The 17,995-nt window shown below is 50.1% G+C and overlaps 2 protein-coding genes across 3 annotated transcripts in view; both read right to left on the bottom strand.

The window, feature by feature from the left end:
• The window catches only part of Cacna1s (calcium voltage-gated channel subunit alpha1 S), a 66,562-nt gene extending 64,254 nt beyond the window's left edge, over positions 1 to 2,308 (bottom strand). The window contains exons 1-2 of one of the 2 annotated variants that reach the window (XM_076941266.1): positions 2,048 to 2,308; positions 511 to 616 (exon numbers count right to left, since the gene is read on the bottom strand). In XM_076941266.1, the coding sequence (XP_076797381.1) occupies positions 511 to 616; positions 2,048 to 2,199 (258 nt within the window). In that variant the 5' untranslated portion in view covers positions 2,200 to 2,308. The remainder of the gene's footprint in view (positions 1 to 510; positions 617 to 2,047) is intronic. The other variant, XM_034512989.2, reaches the window with a different exon arrangement.
• Positions 2,309 to 3,766: 1,458 nt separating this feature from the next.
• Ascl5 (achaete-scute family bHLH transcription factor 5) lies at positions 3,767 to 4,333 on the bottom strand. The gene has a single exon (XM_034512705.1). It carries the CDS (start codon positions 4,331 to 4,333, stop codon positions 3,767 to 3,769), a length of 567 nt encoding a protein of 188 aa, XP_034368596.1.
• Between the last annotated feature and the right edge of the window lie 13,662 nt (positions 4,334 to 17,995).

Genomic DNA, 17,995 nt, shown 5'->3' with positions numbered 1-17,995 from the left:
CTATGGAGATCACTATAAAGATTCAATAATTCAAAGATGACAACCACTCACTGCAGAATTTGCTGTGTTGTTGGTGAAGGGGCAGGAGAGAGTGGCACTGTAGGCCTGCAATGCCCTTTCTGCAGATTTCTGTATCATATGCCCCTAGCAGCTCAGTGTAGGCAACCTTCTGGACTCTATCCAGGGAAGAAGGTTAGTGTTCAGCATCCCTGGCTCACCCTGCCATGGCCCAGGTTCCACATCTGTCTTGGTACTACTTCTGGGAGTTCTTAGGACAGCTCCATAAGTTTGCGCCTGTTGGGTGCTTGGCATTGTGAATGCTGCCTGACAGGTATCATGGAATTGGTCTGAACACGTTTAGTCTGGTAAGCTTCGGGGCCACTTAGTAGCTCGGCATCAGTCTGCCCTGTGAGGGAGCCATGACAACAGCATCTCCCACCTCCCAAGTGCAAGGTGACTCCCAAGCTGGAACTGCAGAACTCAAGAGGAAGGGTGGGAAGGCTTTCTTACCAGGCCAAGGTTCAGAGTGTTGTTGTCATCCTCGGGCATGGGAAGATACACTGCCAGAGCTACACAATTGGCAAAGATGGTAAGCAAGATGATGGTCTCGAAGGGTCTGGAGCCAGGGTTAAGGAGAACCCTTGTAACCCTTGTTGGGGGCTAGAAACTCTTAAAGGCTAGTCTGGACGATCACTATAATGCTAAGAGACAGTCAGGTCACACAGTGATTTGTGGGTGCTTGTACCCTAAAATGCCTCGGCGGGGGGTGCTGAAGATTGCTTGTGTTCAGGCCGAATAGGACTAGGAAAGGAGGAAAATGGAGAGGACAGCCAGATTTTCAGAGCGTTGTGCACACACTCATGTGTGCAGGCTTGCACTCCCAGATACACCTGCCCCCCACATCTCCCCCAGTGGGCAGTTCCAGAGGGAGCACTGGGATCCACCCTTCCTGACTGGCTGGTCATTTAGAAAGCGAATGTGAGGAGGGAAAGCCAGACAGAGTCCTCGGGGTATGGATGTGGTGGGAAGTGAAAGGCATGATATGTAGATAGATTTGGATTAAAACCCCATTTTCTCCCCAGAAGCTTCAGTGTTTGAAGAGAGACAAGGGACAGGGTTGGCATGGACTAGATCTGTTTGAGAAGTGGGCTCAAGAGAATAGAGAAAAGGGGGACCCTGCCAGGGGAAGGCTCCGGCTCTCACCGGAGACTTCAGGAAGGAAGCTGGGCACAGAGTAGCAATGGGGACCAGGCCCGACCCCAGACCCGCCGTCTCTCCATGGCTCCATGGCTCCCTTACCCTTCCAGCTACTCCCGTTCTCCTTTTCCCCCAAGGAACAGCTGATGGAATCCCATTCTTCCAGAGCACGTCAAAAATATTTCAAATATTCCTGACTCTCTCAGAACTCACTCAACACAGGCCTCCTCTCTGCAGCCCCTCCTTCCCCCACCCAAATAACCCAGATATTTTCATTGTTATTTCCAGAACAAACCCAGAGAGAGATGGAGGGCGCTACTTCTGAGCTAAAACATCCACGTTTGCTCGCCAGCATCCAGGAGCCAATAAGAACAGGTCTTCCCTCAAATCCACTGCTCCAGTTCCGTTTGTAACTTGGACTCGAGTCAGTGGAAGTTGTTCCTGGACTGTCCATCTTTCTCCATCCTCTCTCTGTGAAGGATTTCCTCAGGAGCTGCTATGTCCTTCATCTTCTTATTCAACACCTTGGGTGGTACCCCCATGATGACAGAGACCTGAACACACTTAGAAAGGCTCCTGTAAACACAGGCCCTCCCCAAGATGCTCAACAGCTCAATGGTTGTCACCTATGACCCAAGTATTCTCCTCAGGCTCTGAGAAGTTCCTTTCCATTGTGGTGGAGGCCTCCCTTCCTGCTTTCACAGAGCTTCCTTATGTTGGTCTGGGGTAGGTTCACCCCTTTCCAAGAGCCTAGGTCACTAAAAGTCCAAGCTTTGTGTCCACCCCGTATCTCCCATCCCTGCCTCCCACACCCTCCCTGCTCCTTCTTGCTCAGGTGCTAAAAGGATACTTCCATTCCACGATGCTGATGCAGGCCTTCCTCAGGGGGTTCTGGAGAGTCAAGCAGAACAAGGCCCGGGGTGGCCTCGGCAGAATCTCAGGAACAGGTTTCTTAGGCTGCTTCTTCCTCAGGCCCTCATCCTGAGGTGAGGATGGCTCCATGCTTTTCCTGACACCTCTCTTTTCCTTCTCTCCCCTAGCCCACTGCCCTCTGCTCCCTGTGTCCCCAATGCCCCCACCTTGGGGACTGGACCTGACTGAGCCTATCCTGCTGAGGCAGTCAGACAGGGCGGGCGTGGGGGTGGGAGGATTACTCTCTCTGCTCCCAGCGAGTAAAATTAGCCCCTGCTGCCCAGCCCAAGCTTCTGCCGCCAGGCAGCTGTCATTCCTTCCAGTCCAGCCAGTGACATCCCGATCTGCCCCCAAGGAGGCAAGGGCTGGGTGTAAAGGGGTGACTTATTATATCCAGGCTTGAGATGGGGTAGGGGTAGGGGTATGGGAAGGCAGGAAGGTTTCACAGCTGGGGCAATGGGGTTCAGGGAGAGGAGCCTGTGGAGTGCAGCCACAAACTTCAGACAGGTCCCTCGTATGGAGATTAAGTTTCTCCCCACCCCAGCTCCATGGCTCTGTCCAGAGAATGTGTTGGGTGGTGCCTAGCTCAGCATATCTCCACTCACACCAGTCTCAGTGTCTGTCAGGATCTGACCAGGACCCCTCTCACACTTGCCGCTCCCATGCCTTCTCCTGTCAGACACACAGCCACTCTTCCACTAGAGGGAAAGGCTCCAGGCAACCTTGAATATACACTGCTCTCACAGGGCCCCTGACCTTCCAATCCCTCAGTATACACGGTCTGTGTGCTTTCTCCCCAGAACCCTGGCCTCTCCAGCATTCAGTCTCAGCATACACTGAGCTCTCTGGAAATATTAATTGACTGCATGAGCTAGCAAACACCCCAAGATAGAGAAAGGGTAGGCATAGACAATAATTCAGGAATCACAAAATTCAACAGTCCCTTTTTATTTAGCCCTTGATGTAAACACAATATCAATGGACCCTAGAAGCTAACAAGTCTTGGGAATTAAGTCCTTAACCCGGGAAAAGACCAGAAGAGACTATACTGAAGGGTAGGAAAGGGGAGATGATCACTTGCTGTCAAGGAAGCCATTGGGCACCAGCGGTCTCTCTCTCTCTCTCTCTCTCTCTCTCTCTCTCTCTCTCTCTCTCTCTCTCTCTCTCTCACACACACACACACACACACACACACACACACACACACACACGTATGCACACCCTCCTCCCAAGTCTCAGCTCCCAAGTGTGTCAGCTCCAGGGTGCTGAATGCAAGCAGCTGCCTGGTTTCACTTCCCTTGTCCCTCCCTCAGAATTCCTGCTCTTTAGAGGCCATCAAGTTCCTCGCTAGTATTTGAGGCCATCTTGTGGAAGGCCCAGGCATGGCACATAATAGTCAAAAAGTGCGGCTGGCTTCCAGGGGACTTGGTGTGGTGGACAGCAGAGACAAGCTGTGGCCGGTCCAGGAGCTGTCCAGGGCTCTGCTCCTCCCCGCAGTCATCACCTCCTGGGATCCCTATCTCGCCATCTCTAACCCAGGCCCGCGCGTCTGGCTCAACTGGGTGGAGGTGGGATCATGGACCTGGAACATCCGTCTGGCACAGATGAGCCAGAAGCCCCCAAGCTGTTTTCTAGAGGGACAAGTCAAAGGGCCAGATCAAAGACTGGGTTCCTCCGACTCCAAAAAAGGCGAAGAGGAAAAGGAGGACCCACTGGACTCGGTCACCAGGGAGGGGGGCTGCGGGGCGTTGCCGTGGCCCGCTTGGGCGGCCGGCGGGGAGGTGGTGGTGGGTGGCGCGCCGTCCGGGGCTGCGCTCAGCAGCTCCTGCAAGTACTTGATGTAGCGGATGGCGGCGCGCAGTGTCTCCACCTTGCTGAGCCGCTTCTCAGCCAGGGCGCCGGGGAGGTGGCCTCGGAGGCGCGCATAGCCCTCGTTCACACACTTGACCCGCTGCCGCTCGCGCTCGTTGCGCTTCTGGATGAAGGCGGGCTCGAACGGGTAGTCGTAAACCCCGAAGGCGCCCGGGAAGGGCACGTAGGGGAACACCCCAGTGTAGGCTTCATAGTAAGGTGCCTCGGAGTGGCCCGGGTACAGCAGAAAGGGCACGTTGCTCAGGGGCTCGGTGGCTGCCAGAGGTGTCTGTGCTGCAGGGGCCACGACACCCAGCTGCATGCCCCCCGGGGGCCCGCGGTCCACCAGAGCTCGACAGAAGTTACTGTTCATTGTGCCCCGTGGAACTAGACCCAGAATGAGGCCCTCCGAATGGCCTCTGCAAGGGGTCTGTATGGTTCTGACAAAAGGGACAAGTCACATCGCTAGCACTCTGGGGAGCCGCGAGTTGCTAAGGCTTCATTTTGCCTTTGTTTTGGGTTGACTTGGACTTCCTAATGTGAGTCATAGCTCTGGACAAGAGCAGAGCCTTGTGGGGGCTCAACAGGTACCTGCTGAGATGGTGCCTGCGGGGCCATGTGTTGAGCAATCTGAGGACTTTCTCCCTCTCCCCTGGTCCTCCTGGACTGAAAGTCTTGCCTCTTCCTGCAGTCCAGCACCGGCACTGCCCCTGGCTCTAGCTGAGAGCCTCAATGACCAGATTCCCCACTTCTTGTTTCTCTCTGGATCTTGTTGCAGGATCCCCAATCTGTGGGGACATGGGCGGAGGCAGAGAGCACGTGTCAGCTTAGCAGAAGAGAGCCCAGCACTTTGCTAAAAGTAGAGAAGAGTGAACAGCATGTCATTAAGGAAAGACCTTTGTGGTACTCCTATCTCCAGAAACGATCAGGAGGAAAGAGAATGGGGGTTTGGAGACCTGTTGGTCTGAGCTCACATCTTGTGTTCACCCCTCAATAGTCAGATGACATCCTTGAGTCAAATTTCCGTATTTGGAGAGACAGAAAACATTCTTTACGGTTCCTAAGATGACAAGCAAAAGAGTTAAAAACACACCCGAAGCACCCCATAATGATAACGGCAGCTACTAATATTATTTTCTTTGAGAATTCAGATCATCTTCTCACAGCTACCTTCCAGGGCCTGACATCTAAACCAGGACAAAGCCTACTGAGGGGAGGAGGGGTGGGTAAAGAGATGGCTTCGTGATTAAGAGCAGGTACTGCTTTTCACAGAGGACTGGGTTTCCAGCAGCCAGGGGCTTACAACTGCCTGCTTACACTAGCTACAGAGAACAAGAGGCCCTTTGCTTCCAAGGGCACCTGTGCTCACTTGCACATATCCATAACGCAGAGACATGATTAACAGTAATAACATCGTTTAAAGGAGCTGGTCGAACTAATGGAAGGACTCGCAGCAGCTATCTCAAGTTAACACAAGCCTCTCTCTGGTGAATGAAAGATAACCTGATTACAAAGCACTCAGGGGCTAGCTATTTCAAAGCTCCCAGCCGGGCAGACTGTCACTTGACCCTTCCCTGTCCCAGGCCACATGGGTCCAGATGGGTCTCACAACCTCTTGGCTTTCTCCTCTATGGCACCTTACAAGGTGACTTCTATTTCTTTTCTATTTTTTTCTTTCCCCCTTGGCTTTTGAAGACAGGGTTTCTCTGTGTAGCCTTCACCATCCTGGAACTCACTTTGTATCTGCCCAAGCTGAGCCCTGTCCCTAGTATGTAATAGATGCTTCATAAATCCTGTCTGAATAACCAAGAAAGAGGATTAAGCCAAAAACTGGGTTTGCCAGGGTGGGGCATAATTACATGTAGCCATTTCCAGGTTTTAGAAAGCTGTTATTTTGGAAATAATTGGTCTGTGTTGAGTTTAAGTGCCGCCAGGTTCTGTCGGCTGTGCTTATCAGATTCAAGCTATATGTTCTCCCTCTCTGGCCCTGTTCTCTGTCCCCATGTGTATTCACAGTGTTCTTAAATGTCCTTGGAGTGTTTGTAGCTCTGTTATCCATTCTCCTCTTTGAGGAAAATGCTCAGAGTTTACTGAATGGGTGAGTAATTGGCCTGTATTGAGAGAGACGGGGCATCCCCAGGCCTTGGCTGTAGCCCAGTCTTGTCTATGTGGCAGAAACGAGCCAATCCTCTTCCTGCCCAAGAAGTTGGTGGCACTCGCAGGTTTCTGCCTATCCTCTATGCTCTCCGGATTTTGCCCTTTCTCAGGTTTGAGTCTGTCCCCAGTTAGCTTTTTCCTCCATGCTGACTGAGAACAACAAACCAGCAAGGATCCAAAGCCTCAGAGTCTCATGTTTGCTCGAGGGTGGAAGCTGATGCATAAAACATCAGGACCAAAATTCATATCTCCCTGCTCTTCTTAACAGACCTGGAGCTTCCCACCGATGGTAGTTTTGTCTTAGAACAAGAGTCACCTTTGGAACGAGAATTCCGATGTCCTGGTGGGGTTTCCAGGTCCCAGCTTGAACTGTCCAGATTGAGTATTTGAGAATTTACTTGGGACATGAATCCCAGTGGGCAGGGCTAAGGCTTTTTCTTTTAAGGCTAAAGTTCCTCACACCATGCTGGGCACATAAAGATACTTGCCAGTAAATTCTGTGTCTTTACAAATTTGAAATGGAGACTTGATTGTTTATATTTGATCTGACAGAGGGCAGAAGTTTATTTGTATTAATGACGATTTTAGGAACACAATTTCTCATGGTTGAGTCAACACTTAGAACTTATTTTTAAAATAAATAGTCCATGCATTAGCATTTTTTGTTGTTTTGTTTTTGTATAAACCTATTCAGAAAGGTGACTCAAACAGAAGCCCACCCCAGTCAGCAGACTTGCCGTGAAATAATGATAATTTTAGCCCTTACTCCTCATGATGTGTAAGACACTGTTCTAAGTGCTGTTATTAAACATTCTTGAGTCCTCGCACCACTCTCATGAGGTAGTTAATACTACCCTAGTTTTGCAGGTGAGAAGAGAGACACATAAAGGTTAAGTCACTTGTCCAAGACCCTGGAGTGAGGAATCATGACCTAATAAATGCTAATCAATCATGCCCAGCTTCCTCCTCTTCTGTGACAGTTCTCTTGGTGACCATGGTACTTGATCAGGTGATCAGAAAGGCTTGAATGTTCTAACAGAGAATCTTACTAAGTTAGAGCTCCTGCTGGAGGGAGGGAGGCCGCACTGCAGATTAAAGTTATATTGCTAGGATTTAGCTTATGCTGAGAGAGGTCACCCTGGTCACCCCGGGGAAGATGTCTTACTAGTTCTTCTTGGAGCTAAACATTATGAGCTCACCCCTGAGACCATCATGATGAGAAAAATCCTTTGTTTGAGTTTAGAAACACACACACACACACACACACACACACACACACACACACTCCTTCTCCTCCAACAATAACAACCAACCAATCAACCAACCAACCAACCAACCAAACAAACAAACAAACAAACGAACAATCAAACAAACAAACAAACAAATAAAAAATTAGGAGCAGTGGCCCCCTTCCCAACTTCTAATATCTATGAATAGATCAGAGAACCTGCCCTTCCTTGGGCAATCTTGTAGAAATGGCTGTCAACAGCGCCATGCTGTGGTGAGGAGAAAAAATGCAAGCATTTTTGTAGGTCATGATCCTGTGCTGTCTTGGAGACTGAGGGTTCCAGGACCAGCAAAAAAGAGTTGCGTGGATTTCTGTCAACTCCACTATTTCTACCTTGAGTTTGCTAAATATGCACAACACATAAACTTTCATTGCACATATATGTGAAATTATCTGTGTTTTGTTATTTGAATAAAAATAAAAGGTGCATGGAGTATTAGGAACCTTACTAAATAGAGGTGTGGTTCTGTAAGAGTGCAGTCTTCCTTGCATACATCATTCCTAAACGCCTTGCTTTCTCACTCTCTTCACTGGGGCTGGGATTGGGGTCTGAGGTCAGAAGACGGCTGAATAACCTTCCCACAGGCAAGCCATGGCTCTGGAAGAAGAATGCAAGTTCTTCACATTTCTGCTGCGTTTTCTATGGTTCTAAGACATTCGGTGCACAATGGTACTTCCTGGCAGCAATGAGACCACTTCCTGGGCCTCCCCTCCACCCAACTGCCCTAAACCAGAAGAAGCACTCAGTAGATGGAGAGCTGGCTCTCAGCATCCCTTCCAGCCCTGGGCAAGGTAGTCATGAAAGCCTTTCCCCAAAGTGCTCCACAGTCACTTGACGAGCACAGCCTGCATTCTTTCTCTTGGGGTCCATGGGATCCTGAGAAGCTCTGCAGTATAGAAACCTATTTGTGTTGAGCCTGGAAATTCAAAATGAACTACACAACACTTTTAAGAAATGTTTGAGCCTTAAATATACTTTGGGAAACTCTGCCTAAAATATCCAAAATAAGTACTCTAAAACAAAAGGCGAGGCAGTGGTAGCTCACTTCATCTCAGTGCTCAAAAGGCAGAGGCAGGCAGATCCTCTGATTTTGAATCCAGGCTGGTCTACATAGTGCGTTCCAGGACAGCCTGAGCTACACATAAAAATCCTGTCTCAAAAGAAGAAGAAGAAGAAGAAGAAGAAGAAGAAGAAGAAGAAGAAGAAGAAGAAGAAGAAGAAGAGGAGGAGGAGGAGGAGGAGGAGGAGGAGGAGGAGGAGGAGGAGGAGGAGGAGGAAGAGGAAGAGGAGGAGGAAGAAGAAAAGGAGGAGGAGGAAGAGAAGGAGGAGGGGGAGGAGGAGGAAGGAGAAAATGTCAAAATGCTGGCTTTGTCTAATAGCCTATAAATATTTTAGAAGAATAACCTGGCCATTCTCACAAGTATATATTAAATGCCTTCAAATATGCATCAATATGTGCAGCCATTTTGGAACATTTTATGCTACACGGGATATGATAGCTACATCTACAGGACCAAGCCCCAGGAGACCAGGAGTCACATCCCATGACTGTAAGCTCACCTGTACCTTAGAGGGGCTGGGAAATGATGCCGTGTCCGCTGGATTGGCATGACTCGGCAGTCTGGATCAGTCCCACTTGCCCTTGATCTGCCTAGTCCAAAGTGAGACCCCGTGAGGCCCTCATATTCCTTCCTTGCTGCCCCCCTGTCTCAGGGTTGGGGATCCCTGACTGCTCCCCTGTCCCGTTTCTGCAGCCAGTTTTACTGAGAAGGACTCGACTCAGATGCGCCCTCTGGTGCTTGCTGCTTTGCCTAGCACTCTACTTCCTTAGCTCATGTAATCCTTGAACCTGAGAGACTGTGAGTGCCACCTGGGGTCCTGAAGCTTAGTTGCAATTTACCAGGGGTCTAGTTGGTTGATGTCTCAGGGTCTTCTTGGCTGGACAGGAGCCCCTAGGGGTTTTTAATGAATTGTTTATTTATTTTATGTATATGAGTACACTGTAACTGTCTTCGGACACACCAGAAGAATTGTGTGTTGGATCCCATTACAGATGGTTGTGAGCCACCATGTGGTTGCTGGGAACTGAACTCAGGACCTCTGGCAGAGCAGAGGTCCTCTTAACCACTGAGCCATCTCTCCAGCCCCCATCTCCTGGGCTTTAATAGGAGTTATGATTATTAAGCAGTCTGTTGGCAGCTGGGTGAGGGGCCTAGCCAATTTCTGCCTCAGGTCTGATCTGTCTGTCAACTCACCTCCACAAATGTCCCCTGAACTCCTCTGAGGAGCTCTGTGTAATCTGGATGCTGGTGAGAATGACCTAGATTGCTGTCCTTAGCCTCAGAGGACCACATGGTAGTAGCCATGCCCAGTGTACACACCTAACACTCACCCACGTATCAGGCAGCGTGCCAGAGCTACTCCAAGCCTTCAGCGTCAGAACTGACAATACCCCTAGTTTCAGATGAAGAAACTGAACCACAGAGTAGCTAAGTAACACAAGGTCACACGGTTGGTATAGGCAGGTTGGTTCATATTGGGGCGGCTGGGCTCCTGCTCCCTCTACATGACAGAGAAAACCAATCCCACCCAAGAGAAGCCAAGGAGAGAATAAATTGCCCCACATGGTGGAAAGCAAAGCACCCTGTGCTTGCATCCCAGCCTAGCAGTATTGTGTGTCTGATGCACCCGGGACTGATGATCCAGCGAGGAAGTTGGCTAAGCCATTTTGCAAACTGAGGCTCCAGACTGATCTCAAAGGAAGACCATCATTACTGCTTGTGATGTCATCCCTTACTAACCAGGCATCATCTTCTCTTCAGTTTGGGACCATTTTTCCAATGTCATTCCAGGCCTGCACTGAGCTTTGGAAAACTTGTTCTCAGTTTATCATCAGGGGACCTCATAGACTCACCACAGAAACAGCCTGCTAGTTCAGGAGCCAGCAACAACTTAGAATTTGGAACATGCCCAGACCAGACAATAATAGCTAACCCTGGAAGCCAGGATCTTCTGTGACAGTCTTACAGTCTTTATTCTAAACAATACGTGTGTGTGTGTGTGTGTGTGTGTGTGTGTGTGTGTGTGTGTGTGTGTTGTATATCATTAATTCTCACTTCTCACTACAGGATACTGTCTTATCAGTTAGGAGAGCAGACAGTGAGGAAATGACTCTCTCAAGGTCACTCTGATGATTAAATCTTAATTCAGAATCAAGGGAACTAGTGACATACGCCCTGGAATAAGCCAGTCATTAGCTAGCCCAGGGAAGAATCTTTATAATCCCGGGAGAGTGAGCAAGTCTGAGATTCAAAAGAGCGAAAATACACAGTGCTCATCCAGCAAACCCTGTGCACCGCTTCCCGTTGTACACCAAACATGGAAGAAGAGGCAATGGCTTAGCAGCCAGGACATCTGGATTCTTGTCCCAAGTTAACTCATTCTAAGACAAAACTGCTCCTTTCTATCCTCTACGAGGCGGAAATCCCCTCTGAGGTGTCCAGCAAGTCCAGTGGGGTGGGTACCAGAACACTGGAGAATGGGGTTAGGTGAAGGGGGAGGACTGGTAAAATATGACCAGCGTTTGGGAGCTGGCTTGAAGGGACATGCATTGTTATCCCAGTGATGTGTGCTGTGACCCCTGTCCTGAGCATCACTCCACAGTGTTCAGGAAGACTTTGGGCTCCATCACACTGATCTCAAAGAAAGGCTACACAGACGAGAAATCTTCCCGTGGACAGTGAAGGATGGTCAGGGCGAATCAGGCAGTTCTGCTGAAGAAATCCATTGTGATCCCAGAAATTCTAGGAGTGTCCCCTGTTGTAGAACAGACAGCCTGCAAGCTGGAGCCGTGGGCTGAGACCTGGGGGCTGCTGAGATAGACATTGCCTGAAGGAGCTGCCTGTCGTCACCATGCCTTCCTTGAGGGTCCTATTCTAGATTCGAGGGCTCAGCTCTCATAGACAGCAGTACGGAGGGGTGGGGGGAGTCCATCTCATTGCTAACCCAGGGAGGGCAGAGGAAAACGCCTCTTCTGGATGGGTCTAGCACCAGTACTTGCCTGGTCCAGGAAGACCAGACCTCCAAAGGCTGCTTGGCTGAGTACTCAATAATCAGCAGCTTCTGTTAATGGGGGCAGTAACTGGTGTCCTGTCTCTGGATGCCCAGCTTCATCTGTATAAATCACAACTTTGGTCATGGGGCCCCCGGAGAGACACCTGATACCTCCTGTGGTCCTGATTCCCTTGCTTGGTACATAGGTTTCTCAGTGGGCTGCTAACATTCTCCTCGCTCACTGCAGTCCCCATCAGCCCTTAGCTATACTGTGATGCTGCTCTGTTCCCTTCCTTCTCTCTACCAGCCTTGGGTCCTCTCCTCCAAGCCTGTGTTCATGGGATATTCCCTTCCAGGGACATCGGCCACTCCTGTTGCTCCTAGATACTGAGACCCATTCACCCCTCCTCCTCCTGCTGCTGCTGATACTGAGACCTGTTTGAGCATCTCTTTGTCCGTAGTCCCTTCTCTGCCCTCTCCTGTTTTTATTCGTTTTCTTTTCTCAAAGCCTTTGTCTATTGGTCTCTCCTAGCCATAGTCTGTTTGGAGCACTGGCGGGGACCTCTTGCATGTCCATCGACCTTGCTGCACATTTTTGCATACCACTCTCGCTAGAGAATGCAGACTGCTACCCTGTGCACTGCTCCATCTTGCAGGGCCCAGCACTGCTCCTGACAGGTTGGAGGTGCCCAGAAAGTAGCCTACACTGGGCAGGGGAAAGAACTGTATTCTTCCTGAGCGGATACTTAGCTGAACATTAGTATGTCGAGCAGGCCCTGTTGAGAACCACATCTATAAACTAATGTCTGAAGCAGAGCTGATATGCAGAGGTCCCGAACCCTGAAAAGATAACACTCATCACACAATCTCTGTCCCCGAATAAAAGGCCCAGGTGTCAGGGGGAGAAAAATCTATATTGTTAACCAGCACAACACTGGCTCATATCACAGAGAATGGCGGTTGCTTACTGGATACCTAACCTTGTGCTAGCAATTTATTTAATCCCCTTACGTTCCTTCCTGAGTCTCTTTTTTACCCCATTTTACAGACTTGGGGGAGCTGAGGGCCTGAGAGTTGAAGTTGGCCTCAAGGGGACTGTAAATCTAGCAAGCCTCAGTGTTAGAAGCTGCGACATATTCCCATAACTTTCCCCCTACGCTGAATGCCAAACACTCATTTTACTTTCACAGTAACGCTGGAGACAGCAGCGACTGACCCCGTCCACAGGTGTTGGGAGAGATGTGAGGAAGCAAACGGCCCGTGGTTGCACAGCTGCTGAGTGATGAAGCTGAGATTTGAGCTCTCACAAGTCAGCCCAAAAAGCTTTGCCCCCTAACTGCTGCCTGCACTTCGTGGGACCACCTCTTGGGTTCAGACCAAAGTCAAGACTCTCTCTTCTATTTAATCCCTTCACATTTTAGCTTCTCTCCAAGAAAGCATCTCCCAGCCAATCTCTATACAGAAAACCCACGATGATCTCTAGGCACTGCCAGGCATTATGCTAACCCCAGCAGGCTCTCTAGGGGGCAGGTCTATGGACAAACACTGGCTGGTGGCACTGTCCCTGGCAGCACAGCTAATCCCATCTTTCCCCCGCCCCAGAGGTGGGTGCTGCAATCCCACCCTCCGCAGGTGGCCCGGCTCTATTTCTTCTCCTTTGGGTAGGCGAGCTGTGAGGGGGTGACTAAGCCCTAAGTCAACAGGGCCCCCCTCCTCCAACTCTATTTTAGGATGAAACACATCCCTCAGTCTCCATCACACAGTTATCAGCTACTTGCCTGGGGTTAGATCTTCATTACTGTTTGAACTGCTGTTCCTGACCAGGGGCTCCAGGGACTCCAGGGACTCCAGGGACTCCAGGAGACTGCAGGAATTCCAAGCTGCCTGTGTGCCTCTCTGCATCTCCCTCGGCCTCTGGCTCAGCTGCTCTGCCACAGCACTGGGAAGCAGGTACACTTCACCTGATTAAGCTTCAGTGTGTGCGACACACCCATAAAGGGAGGGAGGAGAGGAGGGGGCTCCTGAGTAGGGGATAGGCCACTCCTGTCCTGCTGTGATTGGCTGCACTGAACCTGGGTAAGAGAGACTGGGCTGGAGTCTAGGGAGAACCTCATGAAGTCCTTCAAGCACTGGGCAAGGGGCAGATTGCTTATGTAGTCCAGAAGCAAGGTCTTAGGAAGAACTCTGCAAGCAGGGCAGAGGGAGCACACCGGGGCTCGGGGAGGTGTGTCCTTTGTTTAATGGAGATGGTTCTACAGTGGCTTTCATGGTACCGTTAGAGCTGGGGCTGTTTGATGATTACCACATCCTCCTTGGCTAAACGGAGGGGAATAGAGCTACAGTGGCTCTCAGGGACAGTTTCAAGGGGTAGTGATGGTTGTGGTGGTGGTGATGGTGGTGGTGGCAGGGATTGGCTTGGCTTTGCACAGCTGGAGCTGCCAAGGATTGCCGAATACAGAGAGAGTGGCACATTTGTAGAACTACCCAAAGCCAGGGCAGCAGAGCTCATGAAGGTTGCCTGAACTGTCCACAGCACTCCTAGAGGAAAGTGACCCAAAGAGAGAAAAGAAGTTTGCCTGTGGACATGCATGTACCCCAGACCTGGCTGAGGAGAGCAGCCTAGCCAGAGAGAAGGCATAGGGTAGAATCTGAGAGTCCCATGTTCCAGCGTCGCCCTCACTCTGGGCTGCTTCTCTATAAAGAGCCTCGGCAGGGGCTGCGAGCCAGGAAAAGACCCTTCCCAGCAGTAATAGGAAGCCCTAATCCCCACCACACAGACAAGCTGAGAATAACAGATGACAGGTATACACACTGACAGGCTCATTCCATCCCAGACCTGTTGCATGTGTGTGTTCATGTGCTCATGTGTGCGTGCGCATGCACCCAACACTCACTGTCCTCTTACAGTACCCAGTGAAATGGCACTGCTAGTTTTCAGTTGACTCGAGGAAGGCAGCTTGACCTGCCCGAGATTGAATTCTAGGAAGAGTCTGCACTGGGAGTTAGAGCCTGGCTTTCTATCTGGGGGTGTGGCTACCACTCTATAGTGCCCAATGGGGCTGGAGAAGGTCCAGGGTCTGGTATAGGTCCATTCAGGCCTAGCCTGAGCTGCTCCTGTATCACACCAGAAGCCCAACATTGAGATGCTCTCTGCTGGTTCCTCTCACCTCACATTTCCTTAATGAGGTGACAGAAACCTAGAGAGAGCAAGTCACTGACAGGGGTCACCTCTGAAGGGACAAGACAACAGCAGTTTCAAGCTTGAGTTGTTAGCACAGGCTGCTTCCACCATGTCTTCCGTTCATTCCCAGCATCCTTTGTGTCATGAGCCTATTACCAGCCATGCAAATGCTCACTCCCATGCTTTCCCATGTTCTTGGTATCAATCTCTACAGGGCCAATCACTCCTTTGGAATACTCAATACTCTATGTAAGCAATTGAGGAAAGTGCATTACTGCAAACACATCTCAAATCGCCTCGCACATGTGAATTGACCTCTTGGGAAACCACAGGCAAGTTTAGTAGTCTCTGTAGTTATTTGGAAAAGAAGGGGTCAGTGAGGAGGTTCCCCTGGCCTCCCTCAGTGATACACAGTGAGTATCAGCAGAGCTGATGCTAAGACCAGAGCCTTGATGCTGTGTTCCTATGTGCTTAGTTAGTTACTAGACCAAGTTAGCATTCTTGGGCTTGCCTGCCCCCAGATTCTGCTTGGGAGAGAATTCCAGCCACAGGAAACTCTGAATCAAGCCTCAGTGGAGTGGTCTACCTAGCTGAAGGTTGGTCAAGATGGCCTGATGGCTGGGAGTCTCTGGTAACTGTGACAGGAGGTCATGCTGGACAGTTGTTGTAGTGATGTGATCTTACTGTGCTCATGTGGAAGGGTCAGACTAAGGGTCTTTGCATCAATGTCCTTGACAACTAGGGCAGACAGAGGTGGTTGTTGTTTCCACTGCAGTTCAGAAAGTGAGGCAGATAGAGGCTTCTTGTTTGTTTGTTTGTTTGTTTGTTATAAGGTATTTGTTCTGGGACAAAAAGCCCTGAAACGGTATGTTCTAAAAATATTAATAGAATGTATTCAATTTTTATTATTCACTACCCTTCCTGTTAGATAATAATTGTGGGTATTCATGGGGAAAAGTGTGATGCTTGTTTATTAAGACTTTTATGCATATACCCATAAACCAGTACATGTACAGCTTTTAAAGTTTCGTTTATGTATGTGCGTTTGTGTGCACATGAGTAAGCATATTGTGCACCATGGAACATGTGTGGAGGCCAGAGGACTTATGTCTGTTCTCTCCTTTCACTATGTGGGACCTGGGGACTGAACTCCGGCCTGGAAAACAAGTAATGAGCCATCTTACTGGTCAAACATGTGGAGTTTTAGATTCAGCTCAAAGCTGCTTGGTTTGTGAGTGGCAGAGAGACTTGTCCTCAGACATTGGGCTGTAGTTATGCTCTAACCTCCTCACTTGCTTTACAAGTGGAGGAATGATCTCATAAGGAGACTTCTTCCTGGCCCATCTGATGACATCTTTTGCAAACACAGATCATAGGTTGGACCCTGGCTGTGTCACTACCACAGACATGGGGACTGGCTCTGAGGGGTAGGGCTGAGCTCCACTGGGGCCCATTGCCCAATCTGCCTACTGACTCCCAGCGCTGTGGAGGAAGGGCCTGGACCTTGGGAAGCAGATGCAATTTTTAGGCTTGCTTAGGCAGCAAGCTCAGGTGTGGGGCCGTCCTTGTATCCCGCTGGTTGCTCCGACTCTGCTTGCTCTTCAGCCCTGTGAAATAGTGCTGAGTTGGGAGCTGATGGGACACTTGAGTTACTTCTTGCCCAGGCTTTCTGGCAAGAATAAAAGTCTGAGAGGGCACCTCAGGATTATGGCTTACGGGACCTAGAACCTGACACCCATAGGTAAGTGTCTGTAGGGCCTGCCCAGTGGCCCCTCTACCAAGGACTTGCATAGACTCAAACCAGTAGCTCATGCCAACTGTTCTGGATCACAGGCCAGAGAGGCAGTCAGACAGTGGCTTCCATTTAAAAACTCCTGTACCTTAGGAACCCTGCCACCCTGGATGTTCTGGACCAGGGAAGTGACATGACTGGATTATGAGCACGCTCTCTGGTGGTTCCTCACAAGAATGGTCAGTGGTGAGAAATGATGACCTTGGTCAGTGATATCAGGCAGGGAGGGGAGAGACAGATGCTGGGAGTATTTGGTGGTAATGTTGGTTTGAGTTGTTTGGATACCAGTTTCACCAAGAATTGATAACTCCCAGGTTAGTTTGAACAATTTGGTGGGCGGTGGCACCACCGAACAAGATTGTGAAGGAGACAATTCAGGGCAAAGGTAAGTTTGAGCATAAACATGCTGTTTTGAACAGGCTTGGCATACCTAGAGGACAGCTCCATCTGACAGCCAGAAAGACAAGTCAGGAGCCTGGGGTCAGGTAGATCTCAGGGTCAGGTCTGTGATGAACACCAGGAAAGCCCAACAGAAGGAACTCCTGAGCAGAGGACTTCTGACTTAAATCATAGGTTGAGCCATGCAGGCTGAGGACAGAAGCCTGGGGAATAGTAATACTCAGATGTGAGGGGATGGTGAGAGAGGAGGCCAAGGTGCTGTCACTGAAGCCAGATGTAGAACTCCATGTAGGAGAGGATCAAGGGCATCAAAGGAGGCAGGCAGGAAGGCAAAGGTCGTGACTGGGAACATCCTCTACAAGTGGCAAATGCAGAGCCACCTGAGTGGCTGGGAGCTGCTTCAGAGGGAGGGCCCAGGGGAAGGTCAGCCTACAGAAGTCACAGGGTGGTCACTGGAAAGGGATGACAGCAGGCAGTTACAGGGAGGAGACCCCACAATGGCCATGGCTGGACCCTGTGAAGCTCAATATCTTAATGAAAGGGCCGGGAAAGAAGGTGAGGATGGAGACAGTGAGGCTCCCAGGAACCACTGGGGTGGGCCGGTTTTAAGCTGACCACAGCTAAGTTGGTCAAGAGGAGTATGGATGAAAACAAATTATAGATGCAGGGAGGGAGAAGTCTCAAATCACACCTAGTGACCTGGTTTTCTTGAAGCATTATGCAAGGTTTTCTAGAGCATGGTGAAGGGAAAATACAGACTGGTGTTCTCAAGATAGGATGGATGGCTCTGCAGGGAATACCAAGAACCTCAAATGGTCCCACTTACAGCAGCACTGAGTGGCTCAGGAAGGGATCTGAGCAAGTGGGCTTGGCTATGTTGGTTTTGCTGGCAGGTGTGTGAGAAAGGGTGCCGGGAAACAGAAGGACAAGGATGATGCCCTTGGCCAAGCAAGGAATGCAGTGATAGGCCACAGGAAGCAACTGGCCTCCACCCCATCCCCCTTCCCTGTGACCAGCCTCTACCCATGGATAGCTAGTCGAAGGTTCGCTTCTGAGGTGGAACCATCCAGCTGTTCCTTCAGATGGGACCAAAACACTGCACGGCAGCATGCTAGTGGGTTAATGAGATCACTTCTGAACAGGACATTAAAGTTCTGCTCATCT

This window comes from Arvicanthis niloticus, chromosome 10 (genome assembly GCF_011762505.2).
Source record: "Arvicanthis niloticus isolate mArvNil1 chromosome 10, mArvNil1.pat.X, whole genome shotgun sequence".
Taxonomy (NCBI): Eukaryota; Metazoa; Chordata; class Mammalia; order Rodentia; family Muridae; genus Arvicanthis; species Arvicanthis niloticus.
The sequence above is the reverse complement of the archived record's forward strand: the minus strand, read 5'-3'. Positions and strand labels throughout refer to the sequence as shown.